Source organism: Lampetra planeri, chromosome 1 (genome assembly GCF_965212315.1).
Source record: "Lampetra planeri chromosome 1, kcLamPlan1.2.h2, whole genome shotgun sequence".
Classification (NCBI taxonomy): Eukaryota; Metazoa; Chordata; class Hyperoartia; order Petromyzontiformes; family Petromyzontidae; genus Lampetra; species Lampetra planeri.
Genome location: NC_136107.1, coordinates 37,324,926 through 37,348,053, shown reverse-complemented (window position 1 = coordinate 37,348,053; position 23,128 = coordinate 37,324,926). Strand labels below are relative to the sequence as shown.

The 23,128-nt window shown below is 53.4% G+C and overlaps 1 protein-coding gene across 1 annotated transcript in view; it reads right to left on the bottom strand.

Annotated features, from left to right (window-relative positions):
* Nucleotides 1-5,067: 5,067 nt before the first annotated feature.
* The window catches only part of LOC144717998 (RNA binding protein fox-1 homolog 1-like), a 39,492-nt gene continuing 21,431 nt past the window's right edge, over nucleotides 5,068-23,128 (bottom strand). Inside the window, exons 4-8 of the mRNA XM_078593880.1 lie at nucleotides 22,306-22,359; nucleotides 18,092-18,184; nucleotides 16,744-16,804; nucleotides 6,349-6,402; nucleotides 5,068-5,105 (exon numbers count right to left, since the gene is read on the bottom strand). Coding sequence (XP_078450006.1) covers nucleotides 5,068-5,105; nucleotides 6,349-6,402; nucleotides 16,744-16,804; nucleotides 18,092-18,184; nucleotides 22,306-22,359 — 300 coding nt within the window. The remainder of the gene's footprint in view (nucleotides 5,106-6,348; nucleotides 6,403-16,743; nucleotides 16,805-18,091; nucleotides 18,185-22,305; nucleotides 22,360-23,128) is intronic.

Below are 23,128 nucleotides of genomic sequence, written 5' to 3'. Positions count from 1 at the left end.
CCGCTTTTGTCTCCCCAGTGGCGATATTTGCACCACCGAACCAGGCACTCATTTGAGGCTGAGTCAATCTAGGGGAGAACCAGGAGCGGTTCAGATGAATCGTTACTGGCGTTGGCCCTGAGCGAGAACTGAACTCGGGTCGCCGGGTCCTAACGCAACGCGCTAACCGCTGCACCATCGCTCCCCACGAGGACTCAAACAGACGCACACACACACACGCGTCCGCTTCAGACGCTCGGATTTGGAATGGATTTAACATTTCAAAGGGGATGCAAAGATGGGCTTGTAGAGGGAGAATGGAGGAGGGGGGAGGGGGGCGTGCTGAGTGTGGAAACTGGGATATTTCCCGACGTGGATCACCCACGGGAAGAGGGAGGAAGACAAAGACGGCTGTGCGTGTTTCTGGCCACTCCATCCCGCTTTGTGCTCCGTAGTGTGAGCCACACCCAACGCCCTCACGCGCCCGCGCCCGACTTATAATAGGTGCTCGCAAACAGCACTTGCCCCCCCCCCCCAACAGTGTGTTAAAGGCCAGCTACACGGGGGATCTTTGTCTTTGCCTGCGCGTGATCGAGTAGGACGCGCCCTTCACTGTCAACGCGAGTGATGACAACGGCGTGACTTTGCCGCGAACACAGCCCGGGTCTCAGCACCCCCCCCCCCCCCCGCTGGGGTCTAACCCCCCCCCCCTTCCCCTACCCCCCCCCCCCCCGGGGTCTCAACTCTCCCTCCTGGGGTCTAACCCCCCCTTCCCCTCCTCCCCCGGGGTCTCAACCCTCCCCCAGAGGTCTCAACCAACTCCCTGTCCTCCTGCCCCTACTGGGGTCTCACCCCCCCCCCTCTTCTCCCCCCTGCCCCTCACCGACACCCACGGGTTCTCAAACCCCCCCACCACTACCCGCCCTTGGAGACTCAACCCCCCTCCACCACCCCTAACCACGTGGGGGTCAAGACCCCTGGCCGAATGGACCAGCGAACTTTGACCCTCAATGGCACTCGCCACGCCGCGTTAGGGTCACAACTAAGTAAGGAAGCGAACGGCGTTAAAGGCGCAGCCCTGCAACAGCTCGCTCACTCGCGCCGCTGCTGGCGGAAGAGCCGAGGGAGCCCCCCGGGGAACACTTCTGCGGAAGGGGGTATTTGGCCTACTCTTCCACGCTGGCCAGTGCACCTCGGAGAGAGGTGAGAGTACCCACATTTTCCCCCGCCCCCCACCACGGAAGACGACCTACCAATCGATTACACTGCTGTTGTATTCAGGGAGATGGAATCGAACCGGCGACTTCTTGATTATAAGTCCAGCGCGCTTGCACAATCCCGATACTCGGAAGCCAACTGGAGCTATGAACTTTTAAATCTTGCCTTGAAAACGAATTTCTATACAACCGGTGTGTGTGTGCATTTAGTTCAGTGCCCTTCCTCCCTCGCCACCGATTATGACCACCGGTGGCAATGCACGGTGCGAAAGAAGTTCAGCGCGCGGTGCAATACCATGGCACCGCTGTGGTAGCGTCCCTCGTCGGTGCCCGCGGCTCACAAAGTCGCGAACTAACGAATGACGACCACCGCGAAGCGACGCCGGGGTTGAGTTGCATCCGCGGTGTCGTCCTATCGTATAGATCGCCTCTCGCAACCGCCGGTGGACCACAGACGCAGCTGGAAGGCAGCAGCAGCGGCATTTTGGCAGTGACCCGGCGCTAGCAGCAATTGCCCACGCTCGGCGTTCCTCTGTGTGTGTGTGTATATAATGAGATAATACTTATTTTTATTTTTACTATTTATTTTTACCTACGTGACTTTACCGAAAAAATCTAAGAGTATGAATGCTTGCAGTCACAAAAGCTTCAAATCTAGAATGAGAGTTTACCCACGTGGGAAGAGTCCGGAGCACTCGGAGAGGGGGCAACACGCTATCCCCACACAGCAGGGATCGACGGAGATTAGTCGGCACTTTGTTTTGCAAGCCATTGTTACAAGGCCGCCTTCTCGTTGCAACATTCGCGTGCGGTGAACCACCTACCCTCGCTGCTGCTGCAGCTGCCGCCACCACCGCAGCACTCCACGAGAACGGTGGGGGGGGGGGGTAGCGACGACGAGATTATAATAACATTGAGGATGTGAGTGGAGCGAGGCGACCTCGGAGACGCCTTGTGAGATGGGACAAGGAGGGAGCTGTCTCTCCCCGGGTGTTTGTAATGAACGACGAGAGCCGCTCGCATCCGCGACGACAACAACAACAACAACAAAAACGAACAATAAACAACAACAACAACCAACCAAAACAACAACAACGGCACCCGCCTCTCCACGGTGGCTCACGGACCAGGCGACCATGGCTGTCGATGATGATGATGATGACAGTAAGCCTACACCTAACGGATAACTAGACACTGGCACTAACCCCAGCCATAGCGACACTAGCTCAGTAACCACTCGTAACTATCCCGAGCCATAGTCACAGTAGCCAACGAGCCACTGTCATTAGCCCGAGATCTAACCACACTAGTTCACTAGCCACTGGTATTAGCTCTGACTATCTATACTAGCTAACTAGACGCTGTCATTAGCCATAGTCAATCTAGCTAACTAAACACTGGCATTAGCCCTAGACATAGCCACAATGGTTCACTAGCCACTGGTATTAGCTCTGACTATACTAGCTAACTAAACACTGGCATTAGCCATAGACATATTCACACTAGCTAACTAGACATTGGAATTAACTCCAGCCATAGCCACACTAGTTCACTAACCACTGGTATTAGCTCTAACTATACTAGCTAACTAAACACCGGTATTCGCTCTAACCATAAACCATCCCGCGAACTCCGGTCATCCTCGCAGTGGCTTGTGGCTACCATCGAACAAATACGGCGGTCACCGCATCGCACGGCGCTTTCAGATGCGCTTCTGCGGCCGTCTGGAACGCTCTTCCTCCTTCCGATATTAGGAATCCATCGGAGCGATGCATTTTAAAATCGAGATTGAAAACGCATTTCTTGACAACTGATTTTTGTGTTTAGTTTGGTGTCCTTCCCCCACACATCCGATTAGCACGGTTGGATACGTACGGTGCGAAAGATGTTCAACGTACATCTCTCGTTAACAGGCCTGCAGAGCCAGTGGTGAAACATTCCACATTCCTATGGCGGGGAAGAGTGGATCCAAAAGACAACTACCATTGACTTCCACAAAATGTGATACTCATTTTATTGACCACGGAAGAAGGAGTTGTGATGGGGCTGAGTCAACACCCCTCCTCCAATCCCCCTCCCCGGCCACCACCGTCACCCAAACCATGGATTTAAATTCACAGCCTTCCGAGTTTCTCGCTCCGAAAACCCAGAGCCTGTGCCTCGCTACCTTTTACACAATCACAATTGGCGTAATCCTTGCCCCTTTTTGTTGTCGTTGTTGCTGCTGCTGTTGTTGTTGTTTCCCTACCCCGAGTTTAAAAAACGCGCGGTGTTTTTACCGCGTGTCCGTCCGTCCGTGCGTGCGCGCGCGCGCGTGTGTAAGCCTCAAGTCAGCAAAAAAACAAAACAACTGAACAAAAAACCGGCGGCCAGATCAATTTTATAAGAAAGCCACACAGTACATTAAGGCATTGAAGCGATTGCCTTCCCGCTGTCCGTGGCCCGACGTCGTCCGTTGACTTTTTCTGTGAAGGAATGAAGTGGGTGGGGGAAGGGGAGGGGGGATTTTACTTCGCTGTGTCAGCGAATTCGGATGCCAAAGCCGCCGTGGTCTGGCGCTCGTTTCCATTAGCGCGCACATGGGCGGAGTACTCACTACTACTACCACCACCACCACCCACCACCACCACCACCACCAACTACCACCACCAACTTCTACTACTACTACTACCACCACCACCACCACCAACTACCACCACCACCTACCACCAACAACTACCACACCAACCATCAACTACCACCACCATCACCACCACCAACCAACCAACCACCACCACCAACCACTACCACCACCACCAACCAACCAACCACCACCACCAACCACCACTAACCACTCCACAACAGCAACACGCACACTGCTCTACACAACCGCTGCTCCATCACGACACCGCACAACTGCATCACAACAATGCCACAACAGCATCACAACCGCGCGACCATCGCCCAACGCACCACAACACCACAATCACACCATCCCAAAACCACCCCACAACCTCACACAACCTCCACCACGCCACAACCACACACAACCTGATCTCCACTGCCACAACCGCCCCACCAAGAACCCCACTTAACCGACAATCACGAACCACAGAGGCTCCGGCGATGAGATTTCGGAAGGTAAAAGGCGCAGTCCTGCAATTGCTCGCCCATGCCACTGCTGGCGTAAGGGGCCTCCCACTGGAGGGAGCCCTTAAGAGCCCCCTGAGCCCCCCCCCCCCCCACTGGAGGATGGATTTTGACAAAAATAAACACTCGGAGCGAGCAGTCCGCACTCTGCTCAGAGACCTCCCCTCCCACCAACGCACCGACCTCCCCCCCCACCACGAGCCGCTCGAGGCGTGGTGCAGCCTGCGACGTCTTGCGCCAGGGACCGCGAATCGTTTGTAAAACGCTTTCATCTCGTTTTGTTCCTTTTGGCTAAATCGTGTGGAACATCGCCAGACCAACGCGGTTTTGGCAGTGCCTTTCAACGACATGCGAACGTGATCAATTGAGTGACGTTTCCCAAAATTAGATTCATCATCATCATCATCGAGTCTGTCAATTATGAGAGAGAAAAAAACCCATCGTAACAATGACAACCACCGACCAATCATCATCAACAATATCATCTCGCTGCCAACTCAAATCTCGACCCCCCCCCCCCATTATCGGATCGCGCTGCCGCTGCTGCTACTGCCACAATCCTCGAATCTCACCCAGATCCGGAAGAACGCTGCTGCTGCTGCTACTGCTGCGCGAACAGAGTGGAGCCAAGTGGTCTTCCAGAGAAACAAAAAACCGCCTCGTTCAGGACCCCAACATCATTGCACCTCTCTACTCGCTTCGAAAGTCCTCCTCGGAGCGACCGGTATGACAATCGACCTCGTCAGGACATCACCAGCAGGTCGACGGGCACCACATCGCCTTCGTACGTGGCCCGATCGTGACCACGGAAGCCACACGATGGACTATATATAGAGTAAACCCCGCAGACACACAGACGTGCATAGGTGCACATAGAGATGCATAGACGCCAGAGACCCATAGAGATAGACAGCGACCCATAGAGATACTTAGTGTAATTCTAGATTTGAAGCTTTCGTGACTGCAAGGATTCATACTGTTAGGTTTTTTTCGGTAAAGTCACGTAGGTAAAAAATAAATAATAAAAATAATAGAAATAATAATAGAAATAAAATAATAAATCACGACGTTTCGGAGGCAACACAAGTCTCCTTCATCAGGTGGGACCGTCACAGCTAAATTTACTGTATTAAGTGAGATACAGTAAATGTAGCTGTGACGAGAGTATACTTAGTGTACATAGACTCATCGAGATACAATGCGACGCTTTAAGACGCATTAAAGATAAGTCACAATCGTGAGATTGTGGCCATTCAACCCAAACTGTGGACCATACAGTAAAGCAGAATCAGCATGTGTATTTATATTGGAAGAATCCCATGAACTGTTAAGCTCTTTTTCACAGATGCCCAGGAGGGGCGGGTCAAAACTTTACAACAAAACAACAATACAAACGTACGATTGGAGTGCAAAGTATAGCAAAGGTACGCAAATCGCTAAACAAATCTATACAAAAGAAGCTAAACACATTTTTTTTTAATATTATAAAACCACTGTAGTTTGCGCTCCTTCAACGGAGGAGGAGAAGGAACAGCAAAACCACACGAACTCACTCTCCAGAAGCCCTCTCGTCGTGACCAGCAGCAATAGAAGACCTCCACGTCGACATTCAGCTCGTGAACGTTTGGTTGTCATCGTGCGCAAGGTTCGAACGGCGTGGAGGCCGTAAAACCACGCGTTCCAAGCAGCAACAACAACAACAACAGCAGCAGCAACTCACAGACACGTGTCCACAAAGCACTGCGCCTGCGTGCATTATGCAAAAAGCAATCAGCAGTTCCTGAAGAAGCACATTAACCTAACAAGGCGAGACGACCACTCTGCACATATTCAAAAAATACAGATGGATGTTATTTTTTGCAAAATGCACGGAGGCTGAGAGTTCTTTCATGGTTATCATCATCATCATCAGCCGCAGCAGCAGTCGCTGTCTCTCCACTGCTGGATGAAGCTTCCGCACATGCCGTTTCAAACGTCTCACGGCACATCGGTGAGGGTGCGGGTGAGATGGTGAGCGGCTCACCTGCATATATCTCTGGGCCGTAGACCGCGCTCACCACTGGGTTCAGCTTCCAGCCTGCGGGTCACAGGACACGCGCGGTGTCAACCACACGAGCAACATCGACCCACGTGTACAGGGTGGGGAGGGGGGGGGGGTGCTCTACTGTCGAGTGTGCAGGCGGTGCCACTGCACCCGGCTGTGGGGGCGGGACACGGGGGAGTGGGGGGAGGGTAAAGAAGGAATGTGGGTGTGCACGTCGGAAGGTTTTAGGTCGACTCAGCCTCGAAAGAGTACCCACTGCGGTGTGTAGTAAAAATCGCCACTGGGGAGACAAATGCGGCCGAGAGTGTTGTTTGGCCACTCCCCCCCTCGTGTGCAGTGCAGACCCTTGATTAGGTGTTCGATAATTGAACACTCGACTCAACAGTCTGTTAAGTACATTCGAGGGGACCTTTGTTTTTGCATTAGGATCAGGTCGGGAGGTCAAGGGTTTGCGGGTCGCGTGAGATATTTGCCGCGGGGTGGTGAGCTGTTGGCAGCACAGCGGACCAGTGAGCGCGTTTGTCTCCACCGAGTGCATTGCCCGTTTAAAATAAACAAAGGAATTGGGCCAAGCATCTCGCAATGGAGTAAGACCCTTTTGGCGATCCACTGCTGGGATGAGAATCTCATTGCGGGGGAGGCGGGGCCGGTTATTTGACCATACTTCACCACACTGGTCCATCGCTGGTTGGTGATTAACTAATGACTGGATGACTATTCAGTGCGATTGTTGTTCACCCCTTGACACGGCCTGCCCTGGTTACATTGAGACTCATCGGGACTCGGAATAACCGAGCGGTGCAGGTGAATAACGCGAGTGATTCCCTATTGTTTCTCACCCCCCGCGATGTATTTCCTAACTCCCGAGATGTTAAATCCCTCGCCTCGTCTACAAGGAGTTCGTAGGTTCAATCCCGACCCTGACGCCTGCTGTACATGTGAAGTTTGCGTGTCTCTCTCTCTCTCCGCGGTCGCGTGGATTTTTCTCCGGGTCCTCCGGTTTTCCCTCCACATCGATGATCAACATCACGCGTTTAGAGTCTTTGGCCGCTCTAAATTTCCACTTGATGATCAACCAACTTCGTCGAACAATAATGTGTGGCCAGGCCGCTTTACGAAAAAGAACATTTATAGCTCAGTGGGCCATACCTGGTAAAATAAACAATAGTTTACAGTTCAGTACGTCTCTGTGCGTTTATTTGCGCCACGATGTCCGACGTTTCGCACCATTCACGCGCCAGGCGCGATGCTTCCACGGAAACTGAATGCAGTTGTCTCGTAAGGGGCCGTGTACACGGCATGGAAGTGGTCGTCAGCTGTTCGCAGCTCAACGGGCGGTGCAATGCATCACAAGGCGGCGTGTCGAGAGGGAACAGCCCGTGGGGAAGGAGTCATCATAGAACTACTTCCGAGACGAACACCTTCGAGTGACCCTCTTACTCTCGTCTGCTCCGCAGAGACGAGAATTTGGTTGTCACGCGGCGAGTCAGATTTGTGCCGCTGAAGAAGCTCCCGGCACTCGGCGCGAAACGTCGGACAACAGGGCCGAATGTGATGACGCGGAGGAGCCGTTCACGGCGCCGTCGTGAGGAGCCACGCAGTTCGCATTGGAGAGATTTGCCGCGCCTCGATCAGTGGGGTGTGGGGTGTGGGGGCAGGGGGAGGGAGGAGGGGAGGGGTAAAGGGGGATTGCCGGCGAGGGACTCGGGGGCGGGTGAGACGTGGAGGCCCCCCCCCCCCCACACTCAGGTGGAGGTAGCCCCCGGTCAGGGGTAGCGCCCCCCCCCCCCAATGCCCCCACGCCACCACATCCACCCCACCCCTCGCCCCCTTCCCCTCCACCCCCACCCCCCGAGGGCGCCATAAATTTCCCGAGGGGGGAGGAATTATTAATTGCAAAATGTTAGATGATTTCTTGTGCCGAGGTGACTCACTTTACAACCCTTCTCATTACCGGACTCGCAGCCTCCCCCTGGGCGCGCCCCCTTGAATGTCCTCCACCCTGACCGCCCCCTCTCCCCACCCCCCAGGAAGCAGCCCCCCCCCTCAACTCCCCCCCCCCCCACCCTCACCACCACCCCACTACCCAAGCCCGCGATCCTCACGAACCTCTTCACATCCCACCCACAAAGCCCCCCCACCCACCCACCCTCCCCTCGTTATTGATTTGGTCAGGACCGAGGGCTCGTCAGGCGAATCGACGGCTGCCCCCCGCCCCTCCCCTCCCCTTACCCCCCCCCCCAACCCCTCCCACCCCGGTCCCGTCCCGACAGCCCTGCCATTAAGCCCATGCCGAGCTGATGAATTTCGCCCGCATTCAAAGCTCCATTAACGTCCCCTCAATTAGCTGGCGGGTTCGAGGGATCGCGGCTGATCGATGGTGCAGGCCCCCCCCCCCCTCCTGTGAGCGTCGCCATCTCTCAGCATCAGTCCTACAGGATCGGTGTGCCCCCCCCGCCGCCCCCCGATCTCCCTGCCCCCCCCCCCCCACACCTTCGCTGCTCCCACAACAATCGTCTCCTCCCTGGCCGCAGCAGCGGCGCATGATGCATCAGACGCGCAGCAGCGAGGCACCCGCGGCTGTTGGCGGTCACGCAAATTACGCACGCGGGGACCGGGCAACGCTTGCTGCGGAATCAACCCTCGTCACGACGCCTCCGCCTCCTCCTCCTCCTCATCCTCTTTCTTTTACAACTTGTCCACCTCCTCTTTCCCACTTCATCCTCCACCCCCCCCTATCTTTCCTTCACCGCCTCCTCCGATTATTCCTCCGCTTTATCCTCTTCCCGCTCCCTCCTTCCGCACCCTCTCTCATTCTCCCCGCCCCCCCCCCCCCATTTTCTCAGCCTTTCCCTCCTCTGCCTGAGCCTATTCCTCCTCTGCCTCACCCCCTTCATCATCACCGTCGTCCCCCTTCCCCTCCTTCACCGCCCCCCTCCCTCCTCCTCCTCCGCCACACACACCACGGTTGCACATCGCGATGCGCTGAGCTCGAACACAGCTCCCGCAGACGCCCGCCAGCAGTGCGCGGCGAAAAGCTTGACGGGAGGAGTTGTTCAACGCGCAGGAAAAAGCCCCACGCGGGCAAACCTCACTAGCATTGTGGAGGCAGTGTTGGATGTGAACGTGAGCCTCGAGGCACGGGGAAGGAATCGCGCAGTGGGGAAGAGGAGGGGGGGTGGGGTGGGGGGGGGGGGAAGTGTGCGCGATGACCTCAGTGGCGCCAAAGTTATTGGCTTTGGCAAGTAAATGGACTCGTGGCATTTATCTCTAATATCAGAAAAGCGAGATTCCGGTTGGCAGGGAAGGCGTGAGGGTCGCGGGTCTGACGGGCGCGCCGCTCCCTCTAATTGCCGGCAACGTGTAACATTTAGAATTGTACACTAATTGGCGTTGTGTTGGGAACACGCACTACACTGGCTTCTGCCACGCGAATGCTGGAAGGGGTTTGGCCGTGGAGACTTCGGGGATGCGGTGACACGAGATCAAGATGAAGAAAAGGCTAAAGATACCCCACCCCTCCCCTCCTCCTCTGGCTCCCGTCGCTCAGTGTAGCCTACACGGGCTTTTGGGGCAAGTGCTGTTAGCGATCGCCGATCAAAAGTCGGCACGGCACACGAGGTGGCCAGCACCACGTCGTTGTGTCTCCCACGGCGAAGTTTACACACCGCACCAAGGGCACACGTTTTTTTTATGGCTGAGTCGACCTCGGGGAAGCGCCAGGGACAGTGTTTAATGTTCGGCACTGGTACCGGCCGCGGACGTGAATCGAATTCGGGTCGCCGGGTTCGTGGCGCAGTGCGCTAACCATCGCACCGCCGCTCCCCGCGTGGACGCACAAGCGCACGGATTTTAAGGTTTACGACAGAGAGCAACCAAAGAGAGAGAGAAAAACCTCTCGTTTGAAGAGCTGCTAGCTACAAAAATTCCAAAGTACATTCAGAACTATCCCGGGTGTCTTGTTAAATATTTAATCAGTTTTTGGGGGGGGGGGGGGGGGTTTGATGATACCCGACGCGCGTGTTTGTTCGCCGACGGAGGGAGTTTCAAAGCGCGAGGCGCGAGCGCCGTTCGGCAAGGAGAAGCCGGGAGAAAGGGAACATCAGCGCGGGTCGTGTGAAATACAAACCAAAGGGCTCGTCTCGTCTCTCATCAAAAGCCTCGACCGGCACTAAACGACCGGCGAACTCCTTTTCATCCATCGTAGCCTCGCAGCACCAACAACGACCAGTGCTGCGTGTTGTCTGCGGGGCCAATATACGAGCAGCCTCTGTGTAAAAAAAGACGCGTGCAACGCGGCGCAGACGTTGTCGGCTATGCACGTCATCTGCCTGCAATCCAGCACTGTGGAGGCGGCAGCAACGTGTAGCTAGACTTCCTTCCCCGTGGCAATCGAAGAGGAGCCATGCGGTACAGCCACGTGCGCACTGATGTCATCTGTTCATTGTGCGCGGGATCGAGTGTTGCCCCCTCGCATGCGTGGCCTCTTCCCGGGCGCTCCGGTTTCCTAGCCACGTTGGCTCTCCAACAGAAACGATTAGTGCTGTGCCAGTGACGAATTGGCCACGTTCTGCTTACGTGACAACCCTTACTAGTTGGCAGTGTCGGGTGGTGGCGGGTTTTAACGACACATTTATATATTTACGCGATCTAACCCAAAAACCTCTATTATGGATGATATTATTCGTCGCCTACAATGTGTTAAACAGATACAAACCTGTTCGGTTCGCTACGATGTCTGACGTTTCGGTTCCACGCTCTGTTTTCAGTTGCCACGACACAACCGCTCAGACCCTCGTTCAGCCACTCACTCAATCGACTCACCCACCCACTCACTCAATCGACTCACCCACCCACTCACTCAATCAACTCACCCACCCACTCACTCAATCAACTCACCCACCCACTCACTGAATCGACTCACACACTCACTCACTCAACCAACTCACCCACCCACTCACTCAATCGACTCACCCACCCACTCACTCAATCAACTCACCCACCCACTCACTCAATCGACTCACCCACCCACTCACTCAATCGACTCACCCACCAACTCACTCAATCAACTCACCCATCACTCACTCAATCAACTTACCCATCACTCACTCAATCGACTCACCCACCAACTCACTCAATCAACTCACCCACCCACTCACTCAATCGACTCACCCACTCACTCAATCAACTCACCCACCCACTCACTCAATTAACTCACCCACCCACTCACTCAATCGACTCACCCACCCACTCACTCAATCAACTCACCCACCCACTCACTCAATCAACTCACCCATCCACTCACTCAATCGACTCACCCACCAACTCACTCAATCAACTTACCCACCCACTTACTCAATCGACTCACCCACCCACTCACTCAACCAACTCACCCACCCACTCACTCAATCAACTCACCCACCCACTCACTCAATCGACTCACCCACCCACTCACTCAACCAACTCACCCACCCACTCACTCAATCGACTCACCCACCCACTCACTCAATCAACTCACCCATCACTCACTCAATCAACTTACCCATCACTCACTCAATCGACTCACCCACCAACTCACTCAATCAACTCACCCACCCACTCACTCAATCGACTCACCCACTCACTCAATCCACTCACCCATCACTCACTCAATCAACTCACCCACCCACTCACTCAATCGACTCACCCACTCACTCACTCAATCGACTCACCCACCCACTCACTCAATCAACTCACCTACCCACTCACTCAATCAACTCACTCACCCACTCACTCAATCGACTCACCCACCCACTCACTCAATCGACCCACCCACTCACTCAATCAACTCACCCACCCACTCACTCAATTAACTCACCCACCCACTCACTCAATCGACTCACCCACCCACTCACTCAATCAACTCACCCACCCACTCACTCAATCAACTCACCCATCCACTCACTCAATCGACTCACCCACCCACTCACTCAATCAACTTACCCACCCACTCACTCAATCGACTCACCCACCCACTCACTCAACCAACTCACCCACCCACTCACTCACTCAATCAACTCACCCACCCACTCACTCAATCGACTCACCCACCCACTCACTCAACCAACTCACCCACCCACTCACTCAATCGACTCACCCACCCACTCACTCAATCGACTCACCCACCCACTCACTCAACCAACTCACCCACCCACTCACTCAATCAACTCACCCACCCACTCACTCAATCGACTCACCCACCCACTCACTCAATCGACTCACCCACCCACTCACTCAACCAACTCACCCACCTACTCACTCAATCGACTCACCCACCCACTCACTCAATCGACTCACCCACCCACTCACTCAATCCACTCACCCACCCACTCACTCAATCGCTCTCACCCACCCACTCACTCAATCGACTCACCATACTGCAGGTCACCTCCCTCTGTCTTCACTCGCAATCCTCTCCTTTTTATAATCCCCTCTCATCGCCTATTTTCCCAAGAACTTACAATCCTCGCCTCCACTCAAGAAGCCGTATCAATTGTCCCCTGTCTCACCTCCCATCGTGCTGGCTGATGCAGGATGTTTGGCGTTTTGGGCCTCTGGCCTCGTACTTAGCAGCCGTAATTATCAAGAGTCTGGCAAAGGGGTCATAGGTCAAGGGGGGTGAAGGGTGGGTAAGGGTGATTGGGGTTAGGCCAGTAGGAGGAAGTTGGAATGATGGGATTTGTTCAGTGTCACTGCCTTAATTTTAATTTCCATCTGTACGGGGATTGAGTGTTACTCCCTCTCACACGAGTGGGTTTTCTCCGGATACCCCAGTGTCCCCCCCACATGTGTACAGCCACTCGTGAATGGAGTTGGCCAAACATCCCAATAGAGGATTACAGATCTTGGACAACTGTTGGCGCGGATTTTGGATGCCTCTCTTAAGCACTCGCCTGTGGGGTTCCCACGCCTCTGTATCATTTTATATTACTCTCGCTGAATCATTCTCTCTCTCGGAATCATTCATTATATCGCTGAAGCATTCATTCTCTTGCAGATCATTCATTCTCTCTCTGAATCATTTTATATATATATCACTTGATAATTCCTTCTCTCGCGGAATCATTCATTCTCCCTCTGAATCATTCTCTCTATGACTCATTCATTATCTCGCTGAATCATTAATTATCTCTCTGAATCGTTTATTATCTCGCTGAATCATTCATTCAACCTCTGAATCATTCTCTCTATGAATCATTCATTCTCTCGCTGAATCATTCATTCTCTCGCTGAATCATTCTCCCTTTGAATCATTAATTCTTTCTCTGAATCATTCTCTATATTAATAATTCATTCTCTCGCTGGATCATTCTCTTTCTGAATAATTCATTCTTTCGCTGTCTCTCGCTGAATCATTCTCTCTCTCAATCATTAATTCGCCCCATGAATCATTCTCTCGCTTCTCTCCCATATGAAAGAAGAATACCTGCGCGCTTTACACATTCTAAATCATTATTAATGAAACCTTTCCTGAAAACCCCCGTTCTTAAGTAATGCATGTATCAAAGCTTTCGCAACTCTGCAAACTGTCTCCTTAAACAGCGCTAATTTGTCCCGTAGAGGCACGGGATGTGTGTTCACAGATCCCGCTAAACACCAGGGCTATCCCCAGTGGTGGTGGAGTGCGAAAAGAACTAATAATGATACTACTACTCTTGTTTAATATTTTTAAAAAATGCAGATGTAGCAATAACTGCTACGCCAATGAGCAACGTTGAGATTGCTTCGTAGTGGCGTGAGATTGGGGTTGGGTGGCACGGGCGGTGCGTGTGAGGTTTTTCCTTTTCAGTGTCCTACAGCAGACCGCGTGGCACACGGTGCGTGACCGACGGTGTTTCATGGGTTGCTCTCGCGAATGACACCAACATGACGCGTGGTTTAACAGGACACACCCGCTGCTGTTGAGACATATACCCTGGTCATTATCCGTTTACACGTCCACGTAAACTTACATCAGCTCAAGCCTCCCTTAAACCACGTGACTTCTGTGTGCTGCCCCCCCCCCCCCCGCTGTGTAAACAGACGCCGCTCCGTGCCACGTTGAGGCCCACGTGTCGCCTCTTTCTCTCTCATCCTGACCTCTCCTGACCACTCTACTCCAGTTTCTCCGTTCCTTTCCCATGCTGTCTTTTCTTGGATTTTCTGTTTGCACTTAGTCACACATTCACTTTAAGATGTTTTCTTGTTCATGTTTTAGTTTTTTTGTTTGTTGCGGTTGCACCCGATTCAAGAGCCGAATGGCTCACAGGGCTATACCTAATAAATGAACTTGAACTTGAACATCTTACTTCCCATGCTTTCCCATCCTTCCCATATTACTCCCCATATTTTCCCATCTTTTACATCTTACTCCCCATGATTTCCCACCGTTTCCATCTCACTCCCCATCCTTTCCCATCCTTCCCATCTTACTTCCCATGTTTTCTCATCGCTGGTACCCCTTTACACATTACATTTTTTATTTAAAACTTTCGTGACTGCAGGGATTAATATTCTTGGTTCTTTCGGTAAAGTCACGTAGAAGGGAAAAAAACAATTGTTTGATATTAATTACTATTTTATTATTTCCCTTGTACGTGACTTTACATTACATTTGATCCCCCCCCCCATTGCATTTAGGTGCTTGACTCGACGCCCCACTCGCCGTGGTGGTGCCACGGGTACAACGTTTTACGACTGCAAGAGTCTCTTTCATACTCTTTGGTTGTTTCGGTAAAGTCACGTAGGTATAAAATAAAAATAAATAATTATTTTAAAATAAATCATTATTTTCTACCCACGTGACTTTACCGACAGAACCAAGGAGTATGGATTCCTGCAGTCACGAAAGCTTCAAATCAAGATAGTCTCTTTCATATTTCTCGAACTTTTCTGCAACGATCAGTCGACAAATAGTCTGCTGTAACCGACTTACGCTCCGGGGAACGTGACTGACGTTTGTGCAATTCCTGCTGTTTCGTCGGTGTACTTCATTGTTGGTGCGCTGCGGTGGCGAGATGTTAACTACCTCGCCTGGAACGCAGGAGGTTCGTCGGTTCGATCCCGACCCCGACGCATGTATTATTTGGAGTTTGCGTGTCTCTCTCTCTCCGTGGTTGCGTGGATTTTTCTCCAGGTCCTCCGGGTTTTCACTCCATATTTAGAATCAACAACACGCGTTTAGAAGATTCAGCTGATATACATTTCCACGCGATAAGCCACATCGCTGAGCTACCGTTTGTTGCTAGGTCGCTTCTATAAAAGACAAACATAGATCAGCGGGGCTTACCTGGTCAAATCAAAATAGTTACATTAAAAATAGGAGTTAAACCGTTTTATTATTTGGTATTCATTTTCGTTTTTGCTGCTGTCATTATTTGTGTTGACTCTTGCGAAACGAGACTCTATCCTGGTCTCTGGAGTTTCTCGCCTTGCTGGAACTAAACAAACTTGAACCTTGAACCACCGTGAGACTTTTCTATTTAAAGCTTTCGTGACTGCAGGGATTCATCTTCTTGGTTCTTTCGGTAAAGTCACGTAGAAGGGAAATAATAAAATAAATGAATCATTCAGACGCTGTCTTTCCGACAGACCTGTTCTTCACCTGAGGACGGCTGCTTACGTTGTGGCCGAAACGTCGTTAGAATTATAATGTGAAATTTTTATTATTTTATTATTTCCCTTCACCGTGAGACTGTGAAAGTCGCAGCCGGCACAGACGCTGCCTGCCTAAACGAACCCGGCTCGGGGCGCAGAACACGCCAAGTCCGGAGAGCCGATCAGGGTCACGCGCTCAGCGCTCATTCAGTTTCAACGCGGTTGGAACAGTCAACTTCGTGTTAGACGATAACACCACCAACAACGTACATCCATTCGTCATTCCACTGCCGGATTAAAGCCTACCCCCACGCCGTGTCGATCAATTGGTTTTATGAAGTGGGGTGGGGGGGGTGCTAAAGGACCGGTTCCAGTATCGTTCGCCGCTGATGTTGGCCGTGGCTCGGGCTCAAACTTGGGTCAGGCTGTTCAAATGCCTCCGCCGACGTCTCTGAACTCAATGGGCTCTGGGAGTCAATCCCAACGTGCAAGCGGTGGTTCTGGGCCCACGACCCCTCCTGCAATGCCTCCCAGTCCCAGGCCGTGTCGAAGGGGCATGGGATGGTAGCATCTCTCCCTCCGGGCAGATTCATCGCTGGCTTCTCCCACTCCCCACTTCTCCCACCGGCATCGATGCTCGGATAGCACGACATTCATGTGATGTATATGCAATCCGTATATAAGTGTATGTGATATCTACTGCTGCATTGCTCAAGTGTCCGCGTGCGTGTGTGAGAGCGTTCGATGGACGCCGCTCACCGTTGGCGTAGGGGTTGATGGGCTTCTTGTTGGTCATGACGCGCGCCGTGGCGTTGTTAACCTGCGGACACACGCACGCACGCACACACGCACACACACACGCACAAACACACACACGCACGCACGCACAAACACACGCACACACACACGCACAAACACACGCACGCACACACAAACAAACGCACGCACACACAAACACACGCACGCACAAACACAAACACACGCACGCACAAACACACGCACCCACATGCACGCAGATGAGCCGGCGCCAACAATTGCCCGAGCCTTGCGCTCCTCTATGTATTAAGGTGTTACGGGTCACTTAATGAATGTTCACACGTGGGAAGAAACCGGAGCAGCCGGATAAACCCCACGCGTGCGAGGGGGAGACGCTCTACCCCCCTACAAACGGAACGGGTGGAGTCTACATTGTTTTGCGATTCCGACGTCTCCTGCTCCAGAGCCAAGGAACGGTGCCGCATGGAGGCCCACGGGGCAAGGTAGTCTCGCCACATTTGTGAGACCATCCACCAGCCATCGCTGCCTCCGCCTCGCCGGATTACAGGCAGCCACGTACAGCGGCATAGCCGCCGCCGCCACCGCCACCGCCACCACCCGCTCTGCTCATTCAAATCGCGCCGGCGTCCCATGCCGGAACGACACCACCGTCCCTTGCGCACGTCAAGGGCAGGGAGCTAGCACGCGCGCGCGCGCGTGCACGTGTGTGGATGACTGTTTGGACAGTGGGGGGCACGGGTAGTGCATCTGTCAATCAACTCAGTCAGTCAACCCATAACACACTGGGTCTGTGCCGTGACCTTCTCTTGCCAGAAGGGAGCCTTCCACGCTTATACGTTAGGGCTTCCAAATTGAAACCCTGACGCTGTCACACAGATGGCCTAAGCTCTTGCGCGTGACACCACGGGATCTTTGACGTCTACTGTGAGTGAATCAGAAGGCTGCGTGGTGTTATTATTATTGTGACACCCGCAGTCATAACCAGGGCGGCCGCTGGATTCGAACCGTTGAGCCTCTACAACAGAACCAGCGAAAGTGCGCTACCTCTGGGCTGCGTCAACGTCACCGCCGGATTAAAAAAAAAATCGACATTCGTCAACAACAGTGGTAGCCTTAAAAGTAATAAATAAAATCTGCGACTTTTTGCCCAAATGGCCCTTCTTCATATCCCGATAATACACTCGTGTAAAACAACAACAAATTGTAAAATATTTCCAAAAGCACTCATAAGCGAATCAAAATACGTCCGAAATAGAAATAAGAAACAACAACAGCAACAACAACAACTAAAACGTGGAGTTGATTGCATGGAGCGGAGGGGTAGCAGCACCTCTATTTTCCTGCCCTCCACGATACTGCCGTGGAGCTTCTCTCTCGCCCGCTCCGCGTCCCCGCTGTTCTCAAATGTCACGAAGCCGAAGCCCTGGATTGCACGCGCGCACACACACACACACACGGACAAAGATGCCCCGTACAGTCTTCAACAAACTCTTGGGGCGAGTGTTGTTCGCGAGCACCTGTTGAGACCGGGACGGCACACGAAGGGGTGGGTTGCCAACTCCACGCCCGGCCGCCTTTGTCTCCCTAGTGCCCATGTTTTATGTACCTCGCGCTAGGTACTGATACGTAAACCAGAGTTGAGCCAGGGGAGGCCCAGAACCGCTTCAGATAACATTGGTCAACACACTGGCATAAGGTATTCCAACGGTTGTAAGGTAATTTTGGGGTGCTGATTCCAAATCTGTCATCAGGTTTTTGAGATATCAAATATTGCATGTTTAATAAAATCTGCAGAAGAAAAATATGAAATAAATGTGGATATCTACATACAATTATATTATAAACACACTATCCTAAAAATACTGCACCATATTTTAACACTAAAGCAGTCACTGACTCGCAACAACTTGCAATCATAAGTGACAGAGTTAATTTCGGGTAAAATCAATGAAAATGGGGTATGCAGATAGCATAAAAATGAGATATGATACAGCAAATCTGAGATCAGATTTGGAATCAGCACCCTGAAATTAGTCTAAAACAGCTGCAAAAGTCCAGGCCAGAAAAAAATGTGTTTTTTTGTGTTGACCAGTGTAATCGTCGTTGGTGGCCGCGTGCGGGAATCGAACTCGGGTTGCCCGGGTTCGTTTGGCGCAGCGCGCTAACCGCTGCGCCACCGCTCCCCAAAGCGCGCACCAAGACAAAAGCCCCACGCGGACACCACCTCGCCTGGCACGGCGAGCACGCGTCCGTGACTCTGAACGCGCCAAGCGGAGTGCCCACGGGCCCAGACGAGCAACACGTTCCCCCATCTGATCAGCGCGATGATGAATTACGCGCGCGCGGTCTAGGCAACGGCAGCGGCGGCAGAGAAAGAAATATCGACGGGGAAGGGTGGAGAGGGGGGTAGGGGGCAGGTGGTGTAAGAAGTCATTGTCTAGCGGTGGCGTGAGGCCGGAGGGACGGGGGGGGGGTTGTTGGGTATTGTGCCGTGGACTACATAATTCCGTAATCCACAGGTTCCGGCTGCAACGATTCATATTTAATATCGTCAGCAACAGCAGCAGCCATGGTCAATCTACTTCTGGATGCAACGATCTACCGAAGCACCCGCACACACGAGCTCACGTCCTCAATCGCTCCATCTCCTCCTCGATGCTGACCGATCACCGATCCATGGGTGACCAATAGCACACCGGGAGGCATCCTCGAGTGGCACACGTCCCCCAGTCGTTCCACAGTTTTTGGGCCGTTCCTGGACTGGCACGGCCCGGTACCCAGTTCACCCCAGTGCTCGTGGAAACGACGCACGCGGTTGTTCCGTGCTGTAGGCGAGCGGCGCCTTGTTGTGCTGTTGACAGGTGAACTCCCCACGGGGTCTTTCCCCAGCCCCAACCAATCACACGGAGTCCCGGGCAGTTCTCACGGTGTGTGTGCACCGCGGTGCCGCGTGCCCTGTGATTTATTTGCACGCGAACGATTCCCACCACTGCCTACACTCGCACCGGCACTCACCTCCACTCCCCTTCTCTCGCGCTCTCTCTCTCTCCTTCCCCCTATCTCTCTCGGTCTTTCTGTAGAAATGTTGTCATTGATTGGCAAAACTTCTGCCTCCTCCGGCAACCCCTTAACTTAAATTATCACTCAAAAGAACATAACTATTTAGGAGAACGAGGGGGGGGGGGGAAATGATGAGAGATAAGAAACAAGAGATGTTATTTTAATGGAGAAAGTTTTTCTTTTCCTGGGGATGTCTAGCGTATCCCTCCCTCCACAGCTACCCCTATTCTCCCGCTACTCTCTGAGTTACGAGCGTTACGGAGGCCAAAATTGACGATGATCGGGAAAGAAAACACGACGTCACCTGGGAATGAGATGTGCTGAGAAGTTCGTCTCTTCCCGTCTAATTGCGATTGGCCGGGCGGGGGGCTGAAATGGTGGGGTGCGGCGGGGGGGGGGGGGTATTTCCCAGGACAGCTCCAGCAAACAGAGGACGGTCCTGGGAAATCCAGGACAGGTGGCAAGCGGAGGCTGTGTGCACGGGGGGGGGGGGGGGGGGCGGTACGGCAAGCGCCCAGGGTCTATTCTTTGCAAACAACGAGAGCGGGAATCTAAAGAGTCTGGAGAGGCCCAGCGGTGGGGCGGTGAGTGCGGGATTTCTTGCGGGCTGGTGCGCGTGGTGCGTTTAGTGCGCGTGTGTGTGTGTGCGTGTGCGCGTGTGCGCGTGTGTGCGTGTGCGCGTGTGTGTGTGTGCGTGTGTGCGTGTGGATGTGTGGGTGTGTGTGCGTGTGTGTGTGTGCGTGTGCGCGTGTGTGTGTGGGTGTGTGTGGGTGCCTGTATGTGCGTATGTGTGTGCGTGTGTCTGCGCGTGTGCGCGTGTGTGTGTGTGGGTGCCTGTATGTGCGTGTGCGTGTGTAAGTGTGATGCATGTGCGTGTGGGGTGCGTGCGTGGGCATGCAGTATTTGTAAATGAATTCTCACAGCAACAGAAAATGCCACGAAACAGGTGGGGGCGAGGGGGGGGGGCGTGGGGGGGGGTGTGGCGTTGGTGGGGGGTGGGGGGCACGGTGAGACGAGCGGGGCCGGCGGGGGGGTGAAGCAGGCAGAGGCGGTGGTAATGAACAGAAGGCCCCCTCCCTCCACCTCCCACCCCACCAATTTTATGATTGTATATTTTTTTTGTTGGTCCGCACAATTGCCTTGGTCCCCGATGCAGCAGCAGTGGAACGACTCATCAGAAAGAGAGGTTCCCACAGGAAAATGATTGATTTGCAGGAAAATTAACAGCGTTCCCATGCCACATATCCCTCCCTCCCTCCTTCTCCTATATCGCCACCACCGCCACCATCATCATCACAATCACCACCATCATCATCACAAGCACCACCATTCCGACGAGTACCACGCCCATCACCACTACTAATACCACTATTATCGCCTCCACTATCATCATCACCACCACTACCACCATAACCACCAACAACACCATCGCCACGACAACTGCCATGACCACAATCATCACCAATACCGCCATCACGGCCAACACCACCACCGTCGTTCTCGTCATCATAAGCAACATCACCACTAACACCACCACCACCACGATTATCACCATCATCATGACCACCACAATTATCACCACCACCACGATGCTCACCACCATCATCATCACCACCACCACCATCATAATCACTACCATCATCATCACCACTACTTATGCCTCCTCTATCACCACCACCACCACCACCAAACCACCACTACAATCACCGCTATAACCACCACCATTATCATTATGAACACCATCAACAATGCCACCATCACCACCAAAATCACGACCACTATCATCACCACCATCAACCACCACTACCATCATCGCCACTATTACCATCAGACCCATCGTCGCCACCCCAACCACCAACAACAACATCACCATCAACATCTCTGCCATCAACACGGCCACCACCACCACAACCACGTGGCCGTGAACGCCACTCTGAGACTCGGCGCCGCCACGGGGGGGAGGGAACTCCACAGGTGCCGCGCTAATTTAGCAGAAACCCCATGCAGCATTTATGAGATGCCACTTCATTTATGAGATGTCACTTCATTTATGAGCTGTCGTTTCCACTTTGTTCTCCGCCGCTTGCGGAACACCTGGCCGCGTGATTGGTTTCCATCATTATCATCATCGTCGTCGTCACAATCATCATCATCATCAGTCACGTTCGCTCCTGTGTCTTTCACTCGCGGCGCTCGTGACGGCCGTGGCACGCACACGCACACTCACGTGCACAAAAGACAAAGATGCCCGTATAGCCTTAGCAGTCTGTAGGGGCAAGTGCTGCATGCGAGCACCTATGAAGGCCGGAACGGCACGCGCGGTGGTGGGTGACGTCAACGTCACGCTCGACCGCCTTTGTCTCCCCAGTGATGACGTCCACACACGGCAGCGGGTGCTCATTTATAGGCTGAGTCAGACCCGGGGCTGTTTCCAGCGGTCGGGTCGCTACTGATTGTTCGCCGTGTGGCGCGTGCGGCACCCACCTTGGAGCCCCTCTCGTTGAAGATGATTTCCACGTCCAAGATTTTCCCAAATTGCTGCACGTCAACAACGACAACAAAAAAAAAATCGCCAGACGATGAGATCACAAACAACAACGACAACAACAACAACACATTTTGCACGAACCCGGCTCCGGCGACTGCTTATCTGGAGCTCGGAATTCCGGGTCGTGCTCCCGCGGAAGGAGGAGGAGGGGGGGGTCACTCATTCTTCACAATAATTTTCCACGGGGGCGTTTTTCCGGGCTCCCTATTTCTCGCGACTATTTTGACCAAAACAACAACAACAACACCACCAACACCAACCCAAAAAAACAATTTCAGCGCCCGAAACAACCGCACGACGACGGGAACGCAGCGTGACGGCCGAGCGAGCGCTCCCAGTTACGGGCTAGCGCCTCCCCCCCCTCCCAATCCCATTAAAAGAGGCCAGGATATTATAACGCGCCACTCGCAACCACCCCAGCCACCTCCGTCCGCACCCTCTGCGGCGACGGCGCAATAAGCGCGGAGTGGTGGTGCGCAACGCAATATCACACTCCCGGTCGCGTGACCTTTAATCATCTGCCCCTGACCCCGACCGCGACGGCCTTAATAACGAGATGACCCCCCCCCGCTGGTGAACATCTGCACCACCCCTCCCCCTATCCACCCACCTCCCCATCGGTGGCCTCTGTGATGGCCACCGCGGTCCCCTACTCCCCTACCCACTCCCCTCCCCCGTGTAGCCCTGAGAGACTGTTGGGGTAAGGGCTGTTAGCGAGCACCATTGAAGGCAGGCACCGCACGCGAGGGGGTGGTGTGG